The 18,213-nt window shown below is 39.3% G+C and overlaps 1 protein-coding gene across 8 annotated transcripts in view; it reads left to right on the forward strand.

Moving 5' to 3' along the window:
- The window catches only part of PPARGC1A (PPARG coactivator 1 alpha), a 361,741-nt gene that overhangs the window by 333,858 nt on the left and 9,670 nt on the right, over positions 1–18,213 (forward strand). For all 8 annotated transcript variants that reach the window (XM_080590849.1, XM_080590853.1, XM_080590852.1 and 5 more), the window contains 5 exons: positions 1,479–1,524; positions 1,633–1,706; positions 9,709–10,621; positions 11,182–11,286; positions 11,421–11,541. In XM_080590849.1, the coding sequence (XP_080446975.1) occupies positions 1,479–1,524; positions 1,633–1,706; positions 9,709–10,621; positions 11,182–11,286; positions 11,421–11,541 (1,259 nt within the window). The remainder of the gene's footprint in view (positions 1–1,478; positions 1,525–1,632; positions 1,707–9,708; positions 10,622–11,181; positions 11,287–11,420; positions 11,542–18,213) is intronic.

The following is an 18,213-nucleotide window of genomic DNA, read 5'->3' on the forward strand; positions in this document are numbered from 1 at the left end:
CTCTTAAACATTCAGCTTGCTTAGAAAGCCTAAGCTGGATAAGTGTATGTAGATTTTATCCTCTAAAACAGAGTGGGAACGTTCGTACAAACTTTTCTTCCTGAGCCTTACAGCAAGATCTATGCTTTTTAAGCCAGTTTTACCTCTAGGTAGCCACTGGCAACAGTCACAAACATTAGAATCATAGGTATATATAAAATACACACTAAGATATGTCACCTTACGTTCAGTCTTCTAGAATCCCTTTTTATGCATGAGTCAGTGGCGGTGCTGGATCAGACAAATAACCCATTTTGGTGCATTTCCTCACTTTGGCAGTGACTTCTGAGGAAGGTGAACCTAAGGTGAACACCTGAGTTTCCATTTCTAACTTTCATATGGGGAGGAGGAGAAACAATATGCGGCTCTTGAGAATTGAGTTAATTTTTAAAAAATGTAATATTACTCCAGGAATGCTCTAGAGCTTATAAAAGTAATCAATTTGCATATAAAATCCTTTAATGTTGATGGGAGCTCCAAGCCTGGAATGAATACGAAATACGCAGTAGTGACACTCTGGACAAAAGATCTGCAGTGCAGGAGTGTTCAAGGGGAACATTTTGTCTTAAGTAATTAATTTGCAGAAGAGATCCCCTGCTGTTTTTCTTGGTACAATGCTCTCTGTGTTTAAGCATCAATCTAACTTTTGAAAAGTAAAATTTGCAAGTAATATTATTTTCAATTTTTAAACATTTTTCTGGCAATTAAAAGAATCTTAGTTGTATTAAAATATCCTGGTTCTTGGCCTGCTTTGAGAAAATACAAGCTTGCTTGAATAAAAGCTACAAAGACTTGTGTTTTTATGGCTAGAGCTTTGCTTTTGCTTATATAGGGATTGTAGTGCTGAGAGCGTCAGCCCCATTTTTAACCATCTGTGACTGTATCCATGGCTTGTCATAGTTTGCAGGGTAATTTGGACTATAGCAAGTTGGACTCTGGCCTCAGAAACAACCTATTCTCAGTGCTATATATAAAATTGTACATTGTAGAAGTAAAATTAACTGAATATTCATAACATTCTGTTACTTTGTAGTTATTCTGCTGCTCTTGTTTCCAAATAAAAAGTGGACTGTAGTCTAAATTAAATCTAAGAGAAAATAACATTTTCATACTGCGTCCTGTAGATTTATTCATGATTTTTTACGTGTACTGCTCTCCTTCTGAAAGGTTCTTGGCATTTGGGCTGTGTGCTGTATTTCCAAGGTACAGTAATTGATGTAAATCATTGTTGAAATTTAGGTGCCCTTTTGGTACGGGTGATAAGGAATCAGGATGAGTCTCCTTACTTATCTAAGATACACAGAAATGGCTATTGAACTATCAGAGCTCAGCCCTGACTGACTAATAGGGGATTTCAGCACCAAAATAAAAGACATCTTTTTTAGTATATGTTATAGAGTGCTTAAATATTCCATAATCATTTTATTCTTTCCCTTTAGCCAAACCAACAAGTTTATCACTTCCGTTGACGCCCGAGTCACCAAAGTAAGTACTAAAAAGTGCAAACATTTATAAAAGGGAGGGGGTGTTAATACATTTTGGCTACAGCAACTCCATTTCAGCTTGTTTTTATAAATGTGCCCTGTCTTCCAGTGATCCCAAGGGTTCCCCATTTGAGAACAAGACTATTGAACAAACCTTAAGTGTGGAACTCTCTGGAACTGCAGGTGAGAAATGGGGAGGGTTAGCTTTTCCTTTAAGCACGGTTTGTTTGTGTGTTTGTTCTTTTTAATATACAACACGTATAGTGAGATCTTACAGAGGTCTCCAGCAGATTAATTTCAATGCAGTTTAGCATTGGCTTTTTATCCAGTTACCTGAGAAGGAATGTATTTGAAAATATGGCTCTAAACCCACACAAGAGAGCATAATTTCTGGAAAAATATGAATGAAACCATTTATCTGTTGTACTTCCCCATTTCCCCATAGATTTGTGTACTGCCGAGCACCATCTTTCAAAGACAAACCCCACAGCAGAGTGTAATAGATGTTACAGATGGAAAAGTTATGTCATCCAGTCTGTCTCCAGGCCAGTCTAGGGCTGTACGTGACTGCATGTTTGAGTGCTTTGTCAATTCTAGATTAATATGTCACAAATAACAGCTTTCTCCTTTACCACTGAAAAACTATTCCATAGCTTAAAGGTAATTTTTTTAAAAAATTGATACTCATTTTATGTTCTTAATTTCTCTTTATATCTCCCATTAGCACACCTTACACCACCTCTCTTCTATCCTCCTCTTCCTTTCATATCCTTGGTGTTTGTGCCTTTCGAAGACGTGTAGACTTTTTATCATGTACAGCTTCAGCTGATGCCTCACCTGTTACACTCACTCAATTCATCTGCTCGTACCACAAGAGTCAATTCCCTCAGACCTCAGATATGTTTTATTGCTTTCCTCTGACCTGTTTTGCCTCTGTTTTCCTGAAGTGTCCAGAACTGAGCACAAGAGCACATGTTGAGCTCCACCAGAGCTACTGCCAAGATTGTTTTCTTTCTCGGTTTCATAATACTGCAACGGAGTGCATTTCTCACTGGAGCATAGCAAGGGGTAACAGTGGATTGCAAATTATGTGACCTCTGACATTTTGGGGGGCATTGCAAGATAGATCTTCAGGTACTGTACATCAGCTTGAGGCCCCCCTCAGTTAGTGGCAGCTTTACACAAGAGCAGGCCCAAGCTCTAGGTTTGTGTATGTACTTTGGGCTGTTGCGTTCACCTCCCTACAACCATTGTGTCACTTTTTCAGAAACTTCCCCATTAGTTCAGCATTAAAATATGCACATTTTCCTCTGACATGTCCTGTAAATCTGCAGTCTTACTCATTGCTCCCATGAAAAACCAAAGCATCCTCACAACACACCTTCCTTTTGCAAAACTGATACAAAAATGGCAAAATTCGCTGTATGCAGCAGGTTAATCCCATTCAATGCCAACAGGCCTGAAGCATGGAGAAGCTGCTTTTATCATTACTGGAGAGCAAATCTGCACGAGGATGCCTGTCTCTAAGCACAGTGGTGAGTCAGTGCTTAGTGCTACCAAGTGGAAGGGGCAGATGAGGTAACGACAGCAGAGGGTTCATGCAGCGGCACAAGTCACTGAAGGGAGCAGTGCTTTCTTCCAGCCAGAAAGGCAGCAGCCTGCACACCTGACTGGACAGAAATTGAGAGCCAGTCTGACCCCTTGACAGTCCTCTAGTACTGGCTTAATAACGGCAACAGGAATCGTCCTGGTGTTAGTGAATTCATTCCACTCTGTCTGCTGCGCACAGAGGAGGCAATGAAAAGACTTTGTGGCTGTTTTAGATAATATAACCAGGAGAACTAGCACATTAAAAAATGCATCAGAAGCTGTGAAACAGCACAACTGGATGAGTATGTGGACAGGAACATTGTACTATGAAAATATGAAATTATTCCTTCTGGAAATAGACAATCTAACTAGAAAATGAACTGATGATAGTCAAGGAGAACAAGAGCTGGTGGAGCACATGTGGGCAGGGAGCTTGGGTAGCGTTCACAAGCAGTGTAGAGCACAGTGGCTGTTGAACTTCATGTTGCACTGCCTCTGTTCTTCACAATACCTGGTGAGGAAGTTTCAGGAGATTGCATTTCATCGCTTGACAGCTGTATTAATGTCTGCCTTCGCATATACATAGACTTTATTTTTATATTCATATATGTATATAAATCTATAAAAAGATGAGTGGTTGTGAATGTCTTACTCTCTAAGTCATTTATTTGTATTGCGGTAGTGTCTTGTGTCATGAGTCTACTTGTGCTGGAAGCAGACAAGTACATAAGAGAAACAAGCTCTAGTACTGAAGAGCTTACAGTGTATGTGAGTAAATCACAGCACAGTTGGGACCCACTTCAGTAAAAAAAAAAACAACAACCAAAAACAACAACAACAACAACAACCAACCAACCAAACAAAAAACAGTGGCAGTAGTGATTAATAATACCTTGGAGTTCTTTAGTGAGACCCTGGCAACTCCAAATTATATCCAGATAACCACATTGCTCATTGTCCTTATACAGGGCAGCTTGCACTGTACAAGCACTATTTATTATAATTTAAATAGGAGTTGCCTTGATCTCACTGCCGAATTGAAAAGACCATTAGTAGTGCTGCTTGCACTATCGAAGCACGAAGTATTTTAATATAAATAGCAGCTCCCTTGATCTCTCTGCTGAAAACAACATTGGTTCCCTCACTGATGAATTAACTATAGAGTAGAAAAATAAATAAATAAAAACATTTCCTGCACGAGCCATCAATCTTCGTCACACATACATTCTGGATTCACATATCTAAAGTCAAACTGAAGCTGTTCTCTTGCCAGAGCTATATCTTGCTTTAGAATGGATTTGTTAGTACTCGTGAATGTAACTTTGTCCTCCCTAAAACTGTCAAAACATGTATTTGTCGAATTACAGGGAACAAATATTTCCTAGTGCTTTCAAAGGAAACCATGTGTAAGAATGTAAGAATTCTTTGAATGCACTTTAAATGGCCTATGATAGAGGAATAAGTCCGTTGCTATGTAAAATCACAACCCCTTCAGCTGGTTTCTAGTGTTATTCTGTGGAAAATGGATCAGAACATCATGACATGGAGATTATGATAATGTAGTGGGTAAAATTTCTGTGTACGGTGAGCCTTACTGTGAGTCAGAGGCTCAGGAGAGGTTCTTCTCCCTTTTTTTTTCCACAGCTAGCTGCATTGCAAACACTTTGCTAAGAGACTGGAATCTCTGTGATGTCTTCCCAGAACATGGGACATTTTAGTGTTACTGAAGGACCTCTTTTCTCTTTGGTACCAGTCAGGTTGAGGGGGCACCTGCAGACACAGGCACTAGGAGGATGATTCACCCTCTGGAGGTGACTGTGTTTCCCTTGAGAAATGGGGGCTGCCCACTGAACTCCTAAATGCCAGAAGTTAGATGGCATGCCTTCTAAGCGTTTGAAGTTCAGCCGTCTCAGTTCTCTCAATGCCTTTTTAAACTTTCACTCCTAAATACTCAAAGCCATCATATAAATGCATGAGGTGGGTTTACATGCTTAAGGCTTTAATGCCATACAAGCAGCAATCGATAACTGGAAGGCTATTTCCACCCTCTCACTAAGCAACAGGTGACTTAGTGAGAAGTCTCTCATTTGCACACAGAACCTTGTAATTTACCTGAACATAAAACTCTGGTCTTTCTTGGGTGCAAATTTTTTCTCTCCGAAAAGATGGTGGAAAAGGCTATATGAACACAATCAGCTTGAATAGTGATTTCATAGGAATAGGAATAGGAATTCATGAGCATCCTTGTGGATACTTAAACCCTGTTATTTGCCCACCTCTGGATCTGTTACCTCTTAGTTGTCAGAACAAATACTTAAGATCTATCATATAAGAACTTATTTGACCTCAGAATGATTTCTGATGAAATGAGAGATGCAGAGAGTTGTCTGGGGAAATAAAATCTAGTAAATTATTAGATATTTTCAAGGGTCTGTATTTATTCTCTGCAGCACTGACAACAAGATTAAACTGAATACTCAACAAGCATGTAGTTTTTTATTATATGATGGCTATTTAATTTTATTATATTTTCCTAGCTTCTGCAATCTTGTGCCACACAAAAGCTCCTCTGATTTTTATTTTTTTTACTGAATTGAGCTGTTACCTTGTGTTCAGTGTTTTAAGTGGCCTTAAACAGCGTTTCCCTTGACTATCCATTTTCAAACTTTAAAGGTAGAAAAGAATTTATTTTCAATGCCTCTCAAAAGCCCAGTGCACATGTAGAAAGATTGAATGGCTGCGTTCCCCAGAAGACACTGATTCTCGTCCCCCCACCGAAGCACAGCAAACATCATCAAATGTTTAAATGCTAACAGTTACAGTAGAGTTGCAGAAAGATTGGTGTCTTTCTAAAACAGCATTGCAAATGAGTCCTAAAAAGTCAAGATGTCACATTTTATGCAAATGCACTCCCCTAATTTCTGATTATCGACCTAGCTGAACTAAATGAGTTAGTAAGGTGGTTTTTTTTCAGCGCGGTTTTGGTATGCATCACAAGTATTTGCACTCCCTCTGAGACTTTCTTGAAAGAAGTCGCTCGGCCGAGGTGGCAGAGTTGGCATACGTGGAAACACCTTTTGTTGTACAGGCACGGGGAGGACGGTGCTGGTTTGGCAGCAGTGTTCACAAATTGATAGACACTATTTTCAAGCGCAAAATCACTGAGCGGGTTCATCGTATATAGACAGAGCAAGGCAAAGTGCAAACGTACCATTTACTGAAGCCATTCAATTAAAGAAAAGTCCCTACAAAGAAAATGGTTTTATAGCATGTCATGAAAAAATACTTGCCTTTTACTTTAAAAAGAAAAAAGACTGTTTAAGGGGGATGATTGTAGAGTATGTACCACTTCTAACAGATTTGCTGTGCAGAAGTACATGTGTGAGTGATGTAGAGGTACTTGTTTATTATAGAGCACATTTCAATGCAGTAATCATAAATATTGCTAAGGTTGTGCTCTGTTGAAATATGACCTACATACTCTTGATTGTTTGTGTTACGTGATTTGTCTGACACCCATTACATTCTGGGTAATGGCAGCCATTTGTTGCTGTGCACAGCAGGCTCTTTTGACAAAAGAAAATAGGCAGCAATAAAAAAGCTATAGTCTGAATTACATTCTGCACAGTGCTGCACTGCTGAGAGTTTGTGCAAGTGTGTTAACAATGCTCTGAACTGCCTCTTGTCAGCCTTCAGCCTGTAATGGCCATCTGTCCTTCCATAAATCTGTCAAAACCTGCTAAGTTCAAGAGAGAGCACAGAATATACCTTGTACTGTCAATACTACAATGCACACTTTCGTGGAGAAATCGGCGTGTATGAAATAATCCAAAGGTTATAGAATAGTGTAGCACTTGATTTAGGATCACGGCCTGAAGTGAAGATTACCAGTGATTAGTGTACAGATGAGCAAAAGTGACACTGATGAGCAAGTGTGCCGCCACGTCATTTGCTCAAAGTTCACGTTTTGGACACTGATCACGGGACATGCTGAAGGTAGGCTCTGTAGCGCTGACTTAAACAAGGGCTAATTCAAAACTTCACTTCCCCCTCCATCCCCCTGTGGAAGTTCGTTCAAAAGTTAAATGAACCTCTTCCAGCTTCTAACTGTTCATACTTGCTTGGGCACTTCCTGCTTCTGCTGAAAACCAGGAAAAGAGCCAAAATGCCACGAGGAAGTCCTTTCTTAGGATGTCCCCAGCACAGTTTTGCCAGCAAAAGAAGTGCCAGTAAATTTGGCTCACTCTGTACTTTTGGAAGGTTTTGTTGTTGTTTTTCCCCCTCTAAAGACTGTTGGACTCTCATTGGGCTTCTGGAGATTGTTGTGCTCTGTGTATAGCTTGCTTTCTGCCAGGGCTAGCTTTAAAGAAGTGGGAATGGAAACAATATTTTATTTTGGATATTGGATTATCTTTGGGGCTTCTTGTCCCAAATTTTTTAAGTGTGCAGATGTTCACTGTGGAGTGGTCGAATTTTATAAGGAAGCAACAAAGACGGGTTGGAATTAATATTCTCCTATTTCATTCTTTCTTTAAAACTGCATCTGAAAATTCAGTCAGTAACCGCAGGACTTCTCATGGGCTGTATAATTGCATAACTAAAAGTACCAGTTGTAGGTTTTTATTTAGAAAACATTCCTTGCTTACTCAAATCTTTGTTGAATATGACCCTGAATTTTTAATCCAGGAGTGATTTTTGCAGAATTTTGAAGAGGACTGTTCTCATTTTGACAAAAATTAATTTGGTAGTAAAAAATATTTATTAATAAGGTAGATAAGGTGTGGAATCTATACTGCTGACTCAAGTGAATTTTCGGGAAGGAAATGAAAACTGAGGAATCAAATTAGAGGAAATAGTTGATGACTTTGCATGAAACTATTTCAGTTTCAAACTTGCATTTGGAGTAACTAGAGTTACAGCATCTTTGCTTCAGTTTCTCTGACTTTGGTGGCATTAGTCTTCATGTAGCCATGGGTGGGTGGCTCATAACCCTTTTTTCCAAGTGTTCAGACAAAATCAGTCTTCTTTCTCACATCAAGTATTCATGTCTTAGTACTCCTATCTTCTTTTTTCTGGAACAAATTCATTGCAGCTAATGCAATGGGACTCCCAGTCTCCATTTACGATCCGTAGGGAGCACTATGCATTGATGGACGCTTTTCTTCTTTACAGCAAAACACTATAAAACATGTTCCATTTGCATTGATCTGCTGAGCTCCACTGTATGGTTAAAAATACAAAACAAAACTCTGTAGCCATGTTTGAAATACACATTTCCTGGAAGTGTCTACTCTCTCTTTTCATTCTTGCTAAGGAAGTATGGAAAGCTCATTGCCTGGCTTAGAAAAAGAAATCTTGGACAGCACTGTCCCCTGGAGTGTTTAAGGATGAACTGGATAATCTAGGACAACTCCCTAATCTCAGTTCCTAGCTCAGGAAAGTACTTATGTATTCATTTAATTTTAAGCATATGTAATTCTAAATTACATTAGGACAGATGTAATGACAGAATTGCAATTCTGTCAATCAGACAGAAGCAAGTTTTTAAAATGTAGCACAAAAGATACCTTTCTGAAGAGTAATAACAATTTCATGAACAGTGACTGGAGTTAGCTGTTACTTTACACAGGTGTCCTGGGTTATCCTTTTCACAGTCTAAAAAATTTTTATGATTTCTACAGGAAATGTTGAGACATATTCTACCCTTAGAAAAATAATTGGAAGATGTTGCTTTGGTTCCTAGGTTTTACTAGAGTGGGCTGTTGACCTTCCTGCAATTTCATTTCACCGTAGTGAAGTAATGTACTGTAGTTATGTGAAAAATCATGGTAGTTAGCGATGTTGTTAGTCTTGAAATACTTATCTGTTTCACTTCTACTCCCTACTTCGTGACTTTCACTAATATTTAGTTGTAAGTGCAATGGTTCATTACAGTTGTAGTAGCCCTATTGTTCACTTCGGTTTCAGTTGCAGAACCACATTTCATGCAAAATGTATTAGTTATGCTTACAAGAATGTATTATACATACATTAGCAATGGTTTACTAAGTTAATGAACTGTGGAGACAAAGAGTCATTGCAGTCAAGTTGTAGAGTTGCCGTACTTCCTTGCATTCAAGTTCTGTGTACCACAGAGGTTGCTTTGGTAGCGCTCATTTATTTTTCTTGGACTTCCTTTTATTCAGGTTTTTGTCTGCTAATTTCTGTAGGTTTTTGACAGTGCCAGTCTTTTGACTTCTCATTTTTATATCAAAATCGTTTTGATTTTTATCAAAAAAGTCTTTTGATATTTATCTCTTGATCTTTTCTGTCAGAATCTACAGAGAAAGAGGCGGATGTCATGGAGGAAGGGGAGGGGTAGAAATAATGTTTCTACCCCTCCATAAGATTAATGGCGATGCATTAGTATTGTTGCTATTGTTGTCACAGAACTTTGGTGTCTCAAAAACCTATATACTCTTGCTCCCAGTAATAGTTGTATTGTATTAAGTTGACATAGAATGGGTCTTTTTAACCTATTGTAATGTGTGTGCCTTGTTAATGAACTTTGTGTGCTTAGAAATATTCTATTCCTCCTTTTTCTTTTTTCCCTTAGGCCTAACTCCACCTACAACCCCTCCTCATAAAGCCAACCAGGATAATCCTTTTAGGACTTCACCTAAGCCGAAGTCATCATGCAAGACTGTTGTACCACCTTCAAAAAAGCCCCGCTACAGTGAGTCTTCCGGTTCACAAGGAAACAACCCGATCAAGAAGGGTCCAGAACAGTCTGAGCTGTATGCACAGCTTAGCAAGACTACAGTACCGTCCAGTGGACATGAGGAGAGAAAGACAAAACGGCCCAGTTTGCGGCTGTTTGGTGACCATGACTACTGTCAATCTGTGAATTCAAAATCAGAAATACACATTAAAATATCCCAGGAACTTCAGGACTCCAGACAACTAGAATTTAAGGATTCTTCACCTGGGTGGCAGTGTCAGATTTGTTCTTCTTTAGAACAAGACCAGTATTTCAAGAAAGAGACTTTACAGACAAGTAAGCAGGGATCCCTCGGTAATAACAGAAAACAGCTCCAAGACCAGGAAATTCGGGCTGAACTGAATAAGCATTTTGGTCACCCCAGCCAAGCTGTTTTTGATGAAGAAGCAGATAAGACCAGTGAACTAAGGGACAGTGATTACAGGAACGAACAATTTTCCAAACTACCTATGTTTATAAATTCAGGACTAGCAATGGATGGTCTCTTTGACGACAGTGAAGATGAAAGTGATAAACTATGCTACCCTTGGGATGGGACACAAGCCTATTCATTATTTGATGTATCGCCTTCTTGCTCTTCTTTTAACTCTCCATGCAGAGATTCAGTGTCTCCACCCAAATCCTTATTTTCTCAAAGATCCCAAAGGACACGCTCTAGATCCAGGTCCTTTCCTCAACGCAGGTCTTGTTCCCGTTCTCCATATTCCCGATCGAGATCAAGGTCGCCCTGTAGTAGATCCTCTTCAAGGTATGGTGCAGCAAATTCATATATCATCATTGTAGGTAGTAAGAAGGAAAACAGCAAAAACAGAGTGACTTGAAGGAAAGAAATTTAGAAAAAGAAATAACTTAATCCAGTGCAACTCTTTTTATTGTCCCTGAGCAGATTAACTCTGAAGGTTACAGGATTGCTACAGAAACACTTGTTGCCATTATCCTTTGAATTTGCCAAATTTACTCTTTCTGAGTGGAGCCAGTCAGGGCAGAGGCAGAGCAATTGGTGAGAGATGTACACAACTAACCTTCCCCATTATCTGCAAGCTGCCCGGTGGCAATCTAGTTGCAGTCCCTATCAGATGAAGTTGACAGTGGCTGACTCTGCTCTGTGTTAGCCTCAATAAGGAACATTACAGAAGGGGGCAAAATCACTTGAGGCCCCTTAGTTGACTAGGAGATCACAAAATGTCACTGGAAATTTTCACTGGTAGCGTAGAAGAAATTGTAAGTTCAGGTAAGAGGTAGCTGAGGAGAAAATGGTGTAAATAGATTCAAAGTGAATGACAGAAGTAAATGTTTTTCTTCCTGCAGATCTTGTCACTGTTATGAGTCCAGCCACTGCAGACACCGAGCATACAGAAGTTCTCCCTTACGTGCAAGATCGCGATCCAGATCACCGTACAGTCGCAGACCCAGGTAGTGCATTTTGTGCACATTTCGTTTGCTTTTCAGTGTTGTCAAGAGATAATGAAGCATTCCAGAAATTGCATTACTAAATTTACATTAACAAATGCAGGTGCTTGATTTAATGACTAAGTTATGTTTCCTAGATATGACAGCTATGAGGAATATCAGCATGAAAGGCTGAAGAGGGAAGAATACCGCAAAGAGTATGAAAAACGGGAATCTGAAAGGGCCAAACAAAGAGAGAGACAGAGGCAGAAAGCAATTGTAAGCACTGTGAAGATAACTTTCATTTTGAAATAGGTTTCTGTTTCTTTTTGTAGATTTCTAAAGCTAGAACTGAGACTTTATTTTCTTTCTTCTTTATAATGAAACAAAATACAAGAATATGCATATGTGTATTTCTTAGCATTCTGAACTTTAGGCAAATATGTGTTTTCATAACAGTTTGTGTTTTGCTTGTACACTACCAATTTTTTCAGGTGCTGTAAATTGCAACTCTCCAAGTTACTCATCAGGAAAAAAAAAAGGATTTTCTAGAAAAAGGTTTCATCCCAGACAACAAAGAATTAAATGTGACCCAGTCTATTCCTTATACTGATCTATCAGTGAACCTGCAGCTTATACTATATGTCACTTACCAGAGTGCCAGTAGTCAATGTCTAGTTTCTAGATTTCTGTTTCTTTGTGTTCTTTGTGGAAGCAATATAAAGAGTCAGTCAGCTTACATACTGATCGCTCAACATTTGTAGTAGCTGTAATTGTCTATACAGAGGGTATAAATAACAGAATTTGAAACTGGGGTCCAAAGGCATGATTTAATTTTTCTTTTCTGTCTATGACACACTTATTTCTAAATTATTTTTACCAAAATAAATAGTCTGAATACGTGACACAGTTTTAAAATGTCACTTAATACTGACCCTTTCATAATGAATATACGTTAATTATTTTGTTCATCAATGTTCTATGCGAAATGACTAAAAATACCTGAGGCAAAGGAAATACCCATGGGAGCATCAGCAACTCCCATGGCTATTGTAGCAGTATGACAGAAGAATGGCTACTAAATGGACAGGTGGCTTTTGCCCCTTTTTAGTTCCCTATTGGCAACTGCATGATGGTTTTGATAAATTGGGAGCTGCTGTAAGTCTGAATTCCCCTTGTTAAGCTCTTTTGGTGAGCTCACTTTACTGCTGCTCTTGCCATCCTCTTACTCCTGCATGAACTGGTGCAGACTGGGATACTTCATCTTTGGTTCCACATTTCCTCTTTGTATTCTATCCAAAGCTCACCAAAATGAATAGTCTCTTTCCAATGCCTTTAGTGGACTTTGTAGTAAGAAGGTGATATGTAACACACGCTGCAGCATTTCTCCGAATACACCAACAGGGCTGGGAGTATGTAGATGTTGACAGAGACAGGTGTAGTCTATGGCAACAAGAAGTTCTGGGAGGGAATAGGCACCTTTAGTTTGTGAGTTTTGTCTCTGCTACTGTTGGTCTTAGTGCGCTTGATCAAATGATTCCGCTTTTCTCTGCATCAGGTGTCCTATCTACAAAATGAGTGCGATACCTATATTTTGTAAAGCATGAAATATAATCCCATAACATGTTCTGATCTGAAACTCAGGGAAGGCAATGGAAGGATTTTGCATGGCTTCAGAAAGGGCTATATTTCAGTCAATTGTTGCTGTTATTTTTAAAATATCTAGCTTCCATCTGCTTAGAGATGAACACTAACTCCCAGCAATAGTAACTTACACTGGCTGTTCTCTCTTAGATCTAAGACAAATTAGATATTCAAGTAGACCTCTGTCATGGATGTATCTCACTACTTGTCAATTACAGTACCTTACTGGTATAAATAAACTTGAATCATGCTGAAAAGTAGAAAATTTGATTTAGTTTAAAACAGCAAATGTTTGGCTATTAGCTAATCAAGAAAAAGGTAGGAAAGAAAAGAAACTTTAAAAGCTATAGATATGCTGCACCATAACTTCCTCTATGTCAAGAATTTTAGGCTCTTCTAAACCAAGGATGAATTTATTTTCTCTTCTAAAGTGAGCATTGTCATGTTAATTAACTTCATTAATGAAATTGTGTATTAATAAACATAAATAAATTAGAACTGAAATGGTCTAGTGGGGTGGCAAATCATATATTTATAAAATATCAATAAATAGAACACAGAAAAAACTTGAAATCCAGTCACCTGTGTAAAAGCTGCATGAGATGTAGATGAAGTTTTACTGACTCCTTTCTCCAAAGTCTATCAGCACTTTTACTTTAAAAATCTGTATTGAATCATGCCAGTTTATTCCCTGTGCAAATAAGTGTGGGTTAGGAGACATCAGAGAAAGGGAAGACTTGATCCCATGAAATCAGTGATAAAATATGTACTAATTTAACAAATGTGCTGTTTTTGTCTAGCATTCTCTGTCCCCTTTCTTACTCCTTTTGGTAATGGGTCTCTTCTGTGCTACTCTTTTCTTTCTTGAGGTGTTCATCTCATTTACTGTTCAGCCGCAAGAATCTCTTCTCTCTTTCCTTGAACTCTTTCTACAGTTCGATAAGTTCAGATCTCCATAAATTCTGCGTTAGAGATTTTTTTCCTTTCTTTCTAGCTCATCCTCATGCTGCAAGAACTAATTCAAGACCACATACCTCCAAATACTGTTAACAGAGCACCCCAAGGTTTGGTCAGTACTAATGCCTCAGGTGTTGTTACCCACGGCAGGTGGCTTTTCTTCATAGGAAGCACCATGCTAAGATCTCAGGAGTTAGTTGTAGAAAAGATGCACAAAGTGAAGGGAACAGAAATCGTAACTGAACGAAAAGCCATCAGGTCTTATTGGTTCAATATCTAGAATTAGTCTCAATGTGACAACAAGAGTGTGAAACCGAGGAAAAAGAAATGAGAAAAAAATTCACATATTTTAATCTGTCAAAACCATATGTGTAGCAGTGCCCTCTGATTGTGCAAGCAGCTTGTATTTTGGCAGATGCGAAGGCATGTTGGCAGACTGCAGAAGAGGCTTGTTTTAGAAGCCTGTGTTCATGCTACCAGGCAAAGGCGTGTTTAAATGGCTGCCTGTTCAGTCGTGCACACAACACATTTGCTGCAGTCGCTTCAGATCAGCTGAAAGCCAGGGCTACCATTTCCCTGACTGGATTCCTGAAGTCATATCTAGATTTGCAGCTATATGACTTCAAAAGGTTCTGTGATATTTTTCTCTTCTTTCTTTTCTTCTCTATCCTCCCTTTCCCAGTGATTGGAGATTCAGTGTCTTTTCTGTGGACTAGGGTCTTAATTTTGAGCAGTCACATCTGAAAAATGTCATTTCTTCAATATGTCTCAAGTGATTTCTGAGTTAGAAAGTCAGAATACTTTTGTCATTCATTCATTTATTTATATTTTTGGTTGTGATGCTAATGGAACAGATTTTAGCATAATCTAGTTTGATGTTGATGTCATTTGTTTCACTGGGTCCCCATTCATTTGGGTCCCCATTTCATTGTGGAACGGGTGCTCACTGAAGGGAAGGCCGGTCTGCCGCCAAGACTCACTTAATAGTGCTAACCAGGTCATGGCAGAGACACATTCATTCATCATGAAACTCCAGAAACAACTGCGGGACAGGACAGGCTACTCAGGGCTTTGTAGAAATTGGGATCCAACCCGTATCCAAGGCAGATCACAGTGATTTGCCAAGAAGACTGAGGACTGCTTTTTTCTTCCTATATACTCCAGGACATTTCTGAGGTATGCAGGCTTTTGCTGCAGCAGCTCATTAGACCATGCAGCAAATATTTTCCAAGGCATGGCTTCAGAAATACAGTTAGCACATTTCAATTCTGGAGTCTGACAAGCAGGCAACGATGCTTGAGTGGAGTTAGTGGGTTAGTAGCAGTTTCGGGAGAGGTTACAGTGAGTGCTGTAACTCACCAAAGGACTGCAACAGCTCAGTGGTGTAGGCTCTGCGAGCACTGGGAGCAGAGCTCAGTGAGCCTGAAAGCACAGCAGAGCTGCAAGGCTGGTGGAGCACACCCAGAGTACTCCTGGGGCACTGAAGCCCTTTGGTTAAAGGAGTTTTTGGTTCCCCATTGAAGTGGTGCATCAGGGCTGGAAGGTTAGACTGACCAGCAGCCTGGCGCGTTGAATCTGTGCTGCTCTGCCACTATGGCCGTGCTACTGACTTACTGTCCCATCCTCCCTATAGCTTTATTTACTGCGGGGACTGGCTGCTGCCAGGAGGTATTACAAAATCCACTTTTATACCTGTACAGGAAATTACTATTAGCACTACTGTTTTTAATTTCTAAGTGCTGACAGCCTACGCGAGGCAAGTATCAAGAGTCCCTGTCCCAGAGAGCTTACAGATGCAGGAAGATAAATGCTCTGTGAGGCCACTGCAGTGGAAGGAAACACATGGTTTCAAAGAAAATAAATTGCTCTACAACAGGAAAGCAAGAGAAAGGTGGTTTCCTAAATGAGTGCATGGGTTCTCTGAAGTCTAAAACCAGACTCGGCCTCTAATGGAGTCACTTCCCACTAATGAAGGAGCCAATGCACATTGGTAATTTAGTTTGGATCTTTTTGTCGTTGCTCATCTTGATGGCTCCGATCACAGGCATTCTACCTTTGCTGTATGAGTTGCTGAAAATGTATCAGATGAATTATCTAAATCGTGAGTTTTACTGATTTATCACTATTTTTTGAGCAGTCACCATGGAGAGTGGCTGAACTTTTTCAGTCCTCAGCCACACAGCAATATTTGAGAATATTGTGCAGTGTTCTTTCTTTCTTTTCCAATTTTTTGTGAGTCCTCCTTTTGCCATTCATACTTGTACACAGGTCATACATAGTCCTCAATTCTTCTTTAATACATAATCTAAAGCAATTTTTTCTTCTTAGCGTGTCAAAATCTAAAGTTTTATTGGCTCTTCCATTCGTAGCATTTCTTTTCTAAACTCTGCCCAGCCACTCCCATTGCACTTTCAAAATGTTTTTTGGCCTCCATCTCTAAGGATGAACGTCTTCATTGCTTTGTACTGAAAGAGGAGACAAGGCACCGGGCATGGAAGGCAACACGGGCAGGGGGCTTGCACCCAGCCAGGCACTCATGCTGGAGGAAGCAGCAGAGCCTTTGACAAGCCTGTGGCAGACCTCAGCTTCAAAATAACCTCAGATTTTTTTTCTCTCAGCTTCACACAGAACATTATCTGGCTCTTGGAAAACCTGGTATGCACCAGAAATGTGCAGACAAAAGGTGGCAGGGAGAATGAGGACAGCAGCACAGTGTGCTGTCACCTCTGGAGTTCCCACAGAGCCTGCTTAGCAGCACCCCAGGGTGCGGCAAGGAGAGGCATGCAAAGGAAACAAATGTTGGGTGAAGAAGCCTGGTATAAAAAAACATGTGAATACTAATACGTCTGTTGGTCTGGGCTTTTGTGAAATTAAATATTAAGAATGAGGAAGGGAAAATAAAAAAGAGTTTTGGAGGAAGCTTTTGCAAGACAAAAAGATCCTTAGCATCAGAGAATGTTTTGGGGGATTTGTATCCTTAAAACTACTATATCCTGGTAGTTTTATCCAGTTTAGGCATGCTAATGCTTTAGTATTTTCATTTGAGACTTGAAACACTGCTTTTCAGTCTGAAACTCTCTGCCACATCTGCCTATTCAAGTGTTCTTACTGCCAGGAAGAAAGAGCAAAATTAAGAAGAAGGAGCTTTAGATAGAGCAGAAGAAGACAGACATATTGGGCTTGGGGGAGCTGGCCAGGCTCTTCTTTTTTACTTTATTTATCTGGCAAAGCAGGTACTGCAGGAACTACATACGCTTAAAGCTTATGTCGCAAAATAAATCATCTGCACTTTTGGGAGGGAAATATGAACGCTGTCATGTGGAGTTTCCTGCGGGTTCCCTCTGCCCACATTAAATTGAAAACAAAAGCTTTTCTCTGCAGCCCTCTAGGTTCCCAAGTCATATATCATCTCCTCTAACAAGTGCAGTAAAAAGCATACTTAATATGCACATACAGACGTATACACGTAACTTGTGATAAAATAAAGGTCTTTAACATTTAGAGGTATGTTGTAATCTTGTTAGGCTTCTATAGCTCTTATTATTAATGAGAATAAAAGTCAGGTGTCTCTGTGAATACAAATACTTTTTTTTCGTAATTGCTTTAAATAAACTGAAATTAACCAAGACAAAGACAGTGCTGTACAGAGCCTGTGTTTTCTAATATCTTATACCATCATGGCTCTCTGCTTTAAAAAATACTTGAACGAACATCTCCTCATGTGTGCACACTGGAGGACATATGGTGCATTTCAGCTTTAAATTTGAATTTCCTTAATTTTGCAGGTTTAACTTATTCCCTTAATGATAGTTTAACAGGCTTTTTTTTTAATTGTTCACTTTTGTTTTATTACAGTTGTCTTAAAGGGATATTAGATATATAAAAGTTATTAGAGGGATAAAAGAAGGAAAAATTGCACAGGCATGCACAGTCTTATAGAAGAGCGTGCAATAGTTATTTCCATCACACTGTAATATAACAATCTCCATGTCAGTGAGTGAAACATTATGTTTTTTCAGTCGAGATGTATTATCTCAGCTAAAGTATATTAGACAGTCTGCTATGTTATGTTCTGCTCCATCTGGTCAGTCATTTAGGTTCAATAGCAAGTATCAATGGAATTGTTTCTTATCAAGTGTTTCAATGCGGTTAAATCCTTGATTTGGTAAAACAGTCTGAAAAAGTAATTACTGTGCATATGCAGATTTTCCTGGTTTTGAAGTTTATGGCACCCAACCATACTGAAACTAAGCAGAATTAGAATGGGGAAAATGGAAGAAATGCAGATTTCTGTTGCTTGCTGTCTGCATTCCCTAGTTCATTCTCCTGTCAGGAGAGTCAGGGCTCTGG

The sequence above is a fragment of the Anser brachyrhynchus genome (assembly GCF_964034855.1).
Source record: "Anser brachyrhynchus genome assembly, chromosome: 4".
NCBI classification, from domain to species: domain Eukaryota; kingdom Metazoa; phylum Chordata; class Aves; order Anseriformes; family Anatidae; genus Anser; species Anser brachyrhynchus.